This window comes from Octodon degus, unplaced genomic scaffold (genome assembly GCF_000260255.1).
Source record: "Octodon degus isolate 3935 unplaced genomic scaffold, OctDeg1.0 scaffold00181, whole genome shotgun sequence".
In the NCBI taxonomy this organism is placed as follows: Eukaryota; Metazoa; Chordata; class Mammalia; order Rodentia; family Octodontidae; genus Octodon; species Octodon degus.
The window spans coordinates 3,362,473-3,370,903 of NW_004524757.1; the positions used below are offsets into that span (position 1 = coordinate 3,362,473).

The window sequence follows — 8,431 nt, forward strand, 5'->3', positions numbered from 1 at the left end:
CCTTCCTAGAAACCATGAGATAATTAAAATTTTGCATCTGATTTACTTCTCTTAATGTCTCAATTTGCATATATTTCCTAGAAATGATTCAGATATATCTGTATATATCTCAGAGTACGCTATTGTGTATAAATACCAATTGTGTTTATCCACTAGAGTGTTGGTGGACTTACAGACCATAGGCTGTTTTCAAGATTTCACTGTTATGGCTTCTGATTCTATAAAAATGGGTAGGAATGTATCACTGTAAAACTTGAGGTCTCTTCACTCTTTTTGAAGGTTGCTGAAAGGAGCCAAAGGGAATTTCTGCATGTAAGTTTTGAGACCCCTCCATCATGCTATTCATACTGATTGTACTACTTTACATTCCCATCAAAAATATAGAAAAGTTCACTTTTTAGCATATCATCACCAAAATTTTTTATTATTTGACTGTTGAGTATAACCATTTTCCTGCAATAAGATCGGATCTTAGGGTTGTCTTAAGGTGCTTTTCCATAATAGCCAGAGCCAATGAGCCATTCTTCAAGTATTTACTGTCCACTTGTACTTCTAGAAAAGTTTAATTTCATCAACCCATTTTTAATTTTAATTGCTCATAAGATGTAGTTATTTATTTTAAACTTAAGAAAATTTCAAAAATATCATTGAACAAGTGAGATCATGATGAGTTCATGATACACACAGTTAAGACATATATATGATTTTCTTGTAATTTTTATAAACTTTAGAAACTAAAATTATTTCAGTATCATTTTCATTAATGTCAGGAAATAAACAAAAAGAGAACACGCATAGAAACAAAACCTAGCAGGTTTGTGATGGTCCCCTCCTCAGCCATCAGGCTCCCGTGGAATAGTCTCTTCATATGCAAATAGACTGTGTGATTCATGAACTTGCACATCCATCATCCACTGATCTCCCTCACACACTGCACTACGCCCTCAAAAGTAGAGAGTGACATGACTACGCGGCTCAGTATCGCCAGCCTCAGAAAGCAAATCTGAAGCAAGTAATGTGGTAGAAAATTTAAGCAGTCATTGAAGAATTCTTGGAGACTCAGTGCAACAGCTTGAGAGCTACAAACTATTGTGCAGAATCTCCCAAGTGGTGTTCACCATGGGTGAACCGGTGTGCACTCCCACAGAGGTCCCACTTGACCTAGCTATTCCACTTCTGAGTGTCTTCCCAGAAGAACTGAAAGCATCACACCACAGTGATCTTTGTGCAGCCGTGCTTGGAGCAGCACGATGTGTAATAGCTAAATCCTGGTAACAAACTAAATGCCCATCAACTGAGGAATGGATAAAAATGATGTGTGCTTTTATACAACAGTGTACTCCTCAGCCATAAAGAAGCATACACTAGAGACTTTCATAGACCAATGGATGCAACTTGGGACCACATTCATAAGTGAAATAAATCAGACTCACATGTGTAGACATTGTAGTGTCTCCCTGGTGTGAGACACTGAGAGAGTAAATAAGATCCAAAATGAACAATACATATTGTGAAATGGAAAGAAATTGCTCAAAAGAAAAGATGCACTATGGTGGGGGAAAGGAAGCAAGGGGAAAGGAAAAAGCACATTATGTTACTAGTTTCTTTTAGTTTATTGAAAAGAAAAGTTTGTGCCAAGATCACTTGGAGAAATTTTATACCCATATCTTGCAGTCTGAGTAAATACTTTGAAGATAACAATGTGCAATGTATTAACTAGTGTCATTATCCTAATTTATTTTGAAATTTTGTTTTATTTTTTCCATAAAATAAAAAAAAAAACTATCTTTAGCAACATCTTCTTATGTGTCTCTCTTTACTTTTGTTATCTGTGCTTTTGTGGTCTTCACCAGGAATACTTTTTCCCAATCTAATACCCTGGAGTATTTCTCATCTGTTTTCTTCTATGGGTTCCATAATTTCAGACAAGATTTTGGTGTGTCATCAGTTTTGGGCTGATATTATTTAATTTAGAAAGTAGGAGTGAGTCTAGGTTCATTCACCAGCATGTACATGTCTAAGTCTACCAGCACCATATGTAAAAAGTCTTCTGTATGATTCCCCTGTTTACTGTAAATATTATAAAGTGATTTGATCAGATCATGGACAAATAAAGAAGGGTTAAGTGTGGCTCAGAGTTTCTGAGGTTTTGGTCCATAGTCAGCTGGCGTAGCTCTGGTGCCTGTGCTAATGCCATAAATTAGGACTGGGGGCATCTTCTGGCTGGAGGTCATCACCTTACTGCAGCTAGGAAGCAGAGAAAAGGAGGAAGAGACCAGCAGCCCACAATCCCCCTCAAGAGCACTTTCAATGACCGAAGGCATCCCAATAATCCCATCTCTGATGTTTCCATGCCTCTCAATGATCTCACAGCTTGTCATAATGATTTTCTTTTGTCTTTTTGACCCAGGGTCTTGCTAAGCAGTTCAGGATGGCCCAGAGCTCACACTGTAGCCCAGGCTGGTTTCAAACTTGCAACGATCCTCTTGCCTATGCCTGCTGAGTGCTGGGATTACAGGTCTGTGCCACCATGCCCAGCTTGATACTACAGATTGTGCACCAAGCTTTTAACGCATGAGCACTTGGGAAACACTTATGCAAATCATGGCAGAGGAGTTGGCTGCAGTTACAGCGTAAGCAAAACAGAAGCCTGTTATGATGCCACCTTAGTTAAGTGTGCAGAGGAAAGATTTTGCTGGGCAGAAGTTCTCTCAGTAGGATGTGACTGGTACAATGCAAAAGGGATGTCTTTATGTTTTATAAGAAAGAGGTTCCCAATCTGAATACATATGAAAGTATGTACAGTGAAAATATATTGGAAAGTTCTTCAAAGATTCAGAGTGAAAAATACTGCAATATTTACATGAACAGAATTGGGGGAAGAAGTATATTGATAAATCTACAGGATGAGGAAACACGTGCAGTTGGCCCAGGGATTGGGGTGATTTTGGTACCACCTGCCTCTCACACAGGGAGGGATTCATAACTGTCTGGGATTGATAGATGCACCTGAAATGCCCAAAGGTTGTGAGAGGCATGCCCGAACTCTACAGTCAGCATCTGTGCAGTGTCTGCTGCCACAGACTTTCAAGGTACAGAATCCACTCACTTCAGCAGGGCTGAAACTCCTTGGCTTATATACAGGGAGGGCTGTATGGTGTGGGGCTGGGGCCTAAGGGTGAGTCCTGTTGTCCTGCAGCACTTCCTGCGGACATGGCCCTCACAGATGAGGAGTCCGCCTGCTAGGAACTCGGGGGCACAGGACCACCCAATGCCCTTTCTAAGGACAAGTGGTCTACCCTGATCACAAGACAGTAAAAGCAGGCAGGATATGCTGTGGAAGTGAGGACTTTAGTGTCCAAGTAAGAGGTTACATAGTAAGTGGTCAAGCACATGAGATGTGATGTGAGATAAACCCCTCTTCCGGCAGGGGTGTCCACAGGATGCGGCCCTGGAAAGTGCAGGATTTTCAAGTGTCACCCACTGTGGGACAGCAGCTGCTGGTACAGGGTCAGGCTCATCCACATGAGGAGAACCTGTCCTTCAGTCCTGATCCCTTGTCTATTCCTCCCTTCACAGTGAAGGCAGCTCTTAGCAGGAGGAAAGTGTTCTCCTGTCCTTGACATCACGGCCATTCTGGGAACCTGTGAGCTCTACTTCCAGTGCACATGACTGTCTCTGTATGAACATCAGGACGAGTGCCCCTTGGCACGGGGACAATCAGGAATTCGGGCGCCAGAAACACCCCAGGAGCATAACAAAGGAGGCTTTTTCATTTGTATTTTATGACCAACAAAGCAGCACCTGCTTCCTCCTCTCAGGCTGGGAGCTCAGCCCCAGCGATGAATCTCTTCTCTCTACAGTGGTGAGCATGGGCCAGCCTCACCTACGCTTGTCAGAGGGATGTGGGTTTTACCCTCTACAGATGCTCATGCACCCATGTATGCATTACGTGGACCTTTCCCAGTAAGTCATTTCACTGAACTCCTGCCCCAGTGTGGACTTGGAGGCAGCGGCTCTCCTAACTGACCTGAAACGTGAAGGAGAAGACTCTGCTGCCTGCTTAGCTACAGATCACCTATTGGGCAATATCTGACGCTGCGCTGCTTTGTGTCTCAGGCACATAACCCAGGTACTCACACGACAGTCCAAAGGCAACTTTTATGTCACAAAATCTGTTGCTGTTACAGGGTTTCCAGGGAGAGCAAAGGGACCACCAGTGACTTCTCCATAGATAGCGAGGACAGGTGATGTGGGCAATGTCCCTGGGAGGAGAGGCAACCATCATCTGCTCAGTTTTACATTCTGAATTCAGACCAGGTTCCAGTGTCTTGGACACAGGGTCTTTCTGCATTTTAGATGATACTCTTATTTCTCTAGAATACAATTAAATTCAAAATCGGAGCTGGGTTCTGGTAGGGAGCAATAAGGACAGAGCAGGAACTGTCACCTCACACTGAGACTCCAGTGCTGGTCGTAGCATCTCCTACACAGGGAGCCTGAGGGGTTCTGGAGCACAGCAGGCCTCGAGTCCTTGTCCCATACAATGGGTCTCACATACGAGTTAGGCTGATGGACCAGGGGAATGTAAGAAATGCGTGAAAATACCAGGTAGAACATCGGATATACCATATACTAAATGATTGCTGATGGGTAGCTGGTTTCTTGCATTACCTTAACATCTGAATCTGGTACTATTTTTCTGATATATTGTATGTTTTCAAGGATAGGTATAGCTACAGCGACTCTGAGTAAAAATTCAGTCAAAAATGCTACTCCACAATCACGCCCCCAAAAGGATGTACTGAATGATGAAACATTGGGGAGACTGTCCGTACTCAGGCCAGCTAACTCAGAGCTGTAGAATGTGAGTAAGAACCATATTCTCCTGCCTGCCCCACACTGCTCCACTGCTCCACTGCAACTAGCGTTTTCCATCATTTCCCCATCATGGTGGGGACACAAAGACACTATGGCAATGAAGTCTAACACCATGGCTGTTCCAGTGGCAAGGCCAGCTCAGTACAGCTGCAGTCAAAGAGGTCTCAAGGAAAGTGACAGGCCCCATAAGGTTAGCACAACCTTCCTTCAGAAAGGAAGCAATGGAAAGCTCTCCCAGGTTCTCTTCTGCTGCAAGATGAAGAAGATCCTGGTGAGCACACGGAGAGATACTTGGTCACACAGTCACCTGACCACTTGTGTAGCACATCAGCATCACTGGCCAGGTGCTGCTGTCCACTGTGTGAGAGACTTGGAGGCAAAGGGCACTCAGGAGAGGAAGGTGTCCCCCAAAGAACAGTCACTGGGGCACTGTAAGACCCCGGAAAACGGAGATAAGAGCACCTCGCCAAGGACGTTATGGCCTCAGGTGACCTGAGCATCCCCTTCCCTGACAGGAAAGCTCTTTTCTCCTGGATCTCACCCTTCACCGGGCCACTCCTGGTATCATCTTTCCAGGTGAGGGCTTGTCATTGTCCACCACCTAAAATGCGCTAAGAGCGCTCTTCCACCCTGCGGCTTTGATCTAAAGCCCATAACACCACCTGAGCCGCTGGCTCTGGCCATATTCGAGCTGCATTAAAACCAATTTCTACAGAATCAACTGTAAATACTAAACCCCAAATGGTCCTAGCTCTGTGCTCACCCAGGGCTGCTGTCTGCTAGTCTCCCCCCATGCAGGGCTCTGCTAACTGCTCCTTAAGTTCCTGGAGGACTTCTCTCTGTCTCCATCACAGCTGGTACACCCGGGCGCCATCATTCCACGGGGTAGCTGTGATCCTGCTCAGGCTAATGTACTCACAATGCTATCCTGCACACAGGGTTTTATAAAAGGCCAGTGTACAATATAGTTTTCTGGAATGGTCCTGTGAAGAGATGGCCTTACTTATTGACAGCAAGTTCTGTAGTATTACTGAAGAAACCAAGCAGATTCAGGCATGCACACTTTTTTAATAGTATACAAAAGGAGAGGAATAAAAGAATCTGAGCATGGACTTTTGTCCCTTTATCTATTTCTAGGCTTCTTCTGGTATCATGAAAAGCTACATTTTTTCCAAGGAAATCCCAATTCCAAACATATTTCACCAGAAATAAAGTGCAAGTCTCGCCTGTTTGAGAAAACAGGAAAAGCACTCATATTTGCAAAGGAAAAATCAAATACATTTGTGGACAGTATCACAAAATTATGTTCACATCAGAAGTCACAATTAATGATCAATACAAAACTAAAAAATACAGGTGAAACTGAAATGAGAATCATTCTTCATGTATGACTGAATACTACTTTAATTTCTCAAAAAAAGCAAGACTTCCCCAAATCCTGAAGATATCACATAACCTTGACCTAGTAACCCAAACAGGAGCTATCATGACGTTCTGCACCCTGGGGACTCCCTCCCCTGTCCCTTCACTCAGTAAATAACTGCCTGGTCTCCAGGAATATGGAGTGAGCCTGGGCCTCACTTCCCAAGGGATCAGATCTAAGCAGAGATGCTGGTGTGACCAGTCCCTGTTGATGTCACTCATCCAGCAACTCAGGGCCCAGAACATTCCTCTATCCTGTCTCAGGGCTGCTCTTGCAGACGTGGGAAAGCCCTGGGGTCTGTCCTAACCATACTGAATGTATGCCTCAGGACTTTTTTCTGGGTGGTTTCAGCATGGGCCCTCGGACCCCACAGGAACTCATAGCAAGCAGGATCACTGTTAGGAACCTGCTGGTACACCAGGTATTCAGCCTGTACCAAATCCTCTGTGATGAATTTCCAGGGGTCCCCAATTACTGCGTGCTCCCTCTCCCCTAGTACCTGCCTACTTCTCAGAAGTTCCTTCAGGTCCTCCTCCCTGAGCCGTTCACCCTTGACTATGATTGCACTCAGGATGAATATCAAGAGGCCCGCTTTGGGAATGGCCTGGACTACATTATCTAGTAGCCCGGTGTAAGTGAGGCCCAAGACAGGGACGAGCTCATAACTGTGACTAAAATTTTCTGCTGGCCTCATCTCAACGCCAAAGCTCATGCACATGCACTCACAGACACCCCTAAAGACCAGAGGGCAGTGCTCCCGGTGAGCTGGGTCCACAGCGTGGACCATCTCTTTCAAGGTGATTAGCTCCTTATTTTGAAACTTAAGGAGCAGAAATGGCAAGAATTTACCTAAGTTGTGATTGATGAACTCTTCCCTCGTGATCTGGGGAGCCCCCCTGCCCTGCGAGGGACTCGGACCCTCCTCTCCTTGTGTGCCAGAGCCCTCTTTGCACGGGCTCCTTGGATCGAAAGACATCACAGTGGGGGCAGGAAACATGCCCTGAGGATTCTGGGGACAACCAGGTGTCTCAGACCCAGACTCCTCCTCTGTGGCTCCCATGGAGGCGTAGGTGAAACAAAATGCAGATGAGGCACTGGCTGCTGCTTCCTTCTCCTCAATCTTGCGGACCTGTGCATCCCTGCGGATCCGTTTTCTGCTTTGAGCAGGACTGCCTCTCTGGAGCTGTTTGTCTCGTCTCCACTGACCACGAGGCATCCTGAGGTTCCTTGCACGCAGCACAGGCTTGTTGTTGAAGACTCAAATGCCTGGAACAGAGAGGGAGGTTGGCTCAACACACTGCTTCCTTCCCACGAAAGGCCACTAGAGGTCTTCCCTTGTGGGGTACACTAGGATTTCAGAGGCTCACTTCCTCCTGAAGCCCCTTCCCTGTGATCCTGGGATATGAAGTGAGGCTGCTTCTCAGGCCGCAGGGACCCTGCAGAGAACAAGGCTCTAGGGAGGAGAGTAAGTCCTATGGAGCCCAGGTGTGATGCATTATGCTCTGGGATGGGTGGGACCCTAGGATCTCATCATGACGTGCACCTCACCTTGACTCCTGACACCACCTGGGGCTCTTCTGCTGTGTGAGCTGTGGACGCTGCTTCACACCACGACCTTCCCTGCCTGCTCCCTGGAGCTCCTGTAAGACACACAGAGGCCTTCAGGCTGTACAGCTCAAGCCCAGTCCTGCTCCCCAGACCTCACATGAGTGGTGGACTTGACCTCTGAGATCCCCGCTTCTGGTACTTGCTCACCCAGGGCCCTCAGGTGCTCTGAAGCAGGGCGTGGTTCCCAGTGCTCTGCTTGCTTGAGGGGCACTCTTGGGAAAGCAGTCTCCCCCTGCGAGGGAACAAAGTTTGTGAGGGGACACATATCTGGACACAGTTGTCTGCAGGCAGCAGGGGGTGGGGTGCAAGTTTGGTGGGTTCTGTTTCCCAGGAAAGGGAACCTGGTCCATCCTCATGGTGATAGTGAGGAGGTCTGGGTCTCTCTGTGGGAAGGTCAGCACCAGATTCTTGAAAGCACAGGCTCCTTTCTCTGGGTCCTTCAAAGAGTGAGAGATGGGAGTGTTCTTCTCTGAGGCCTTCAAAGAGAGAGATGGGAGTGCACTCCAGCGGGGTTCTGAG

At 46.4% G+C, this 8,431-nt stretch overlaps 1 protein-coding gene across 1 annotated transcript; it reads right to left on the reverse strand.

Annotated features, from left to right (window-relative positions):
- Positions 1 to 6,563: 6,563 nt before the first annotated feature.
- Positions 6,564 to 7,520, reverse strand: LOC101573683 (melanoma-associated antigen 4-like). The gene has a single exon (XM_004643661.1). It carries the CDS (start codon positions 7,518 to 7,520, stop codon positions 6,564 to 6,566), a length of 957 nt encoding a protein of 318 aa, XP_004643718.1.
- Between the last annotated feature and the right edge of the window lie 911 nt (positions 7,521 to 8,431).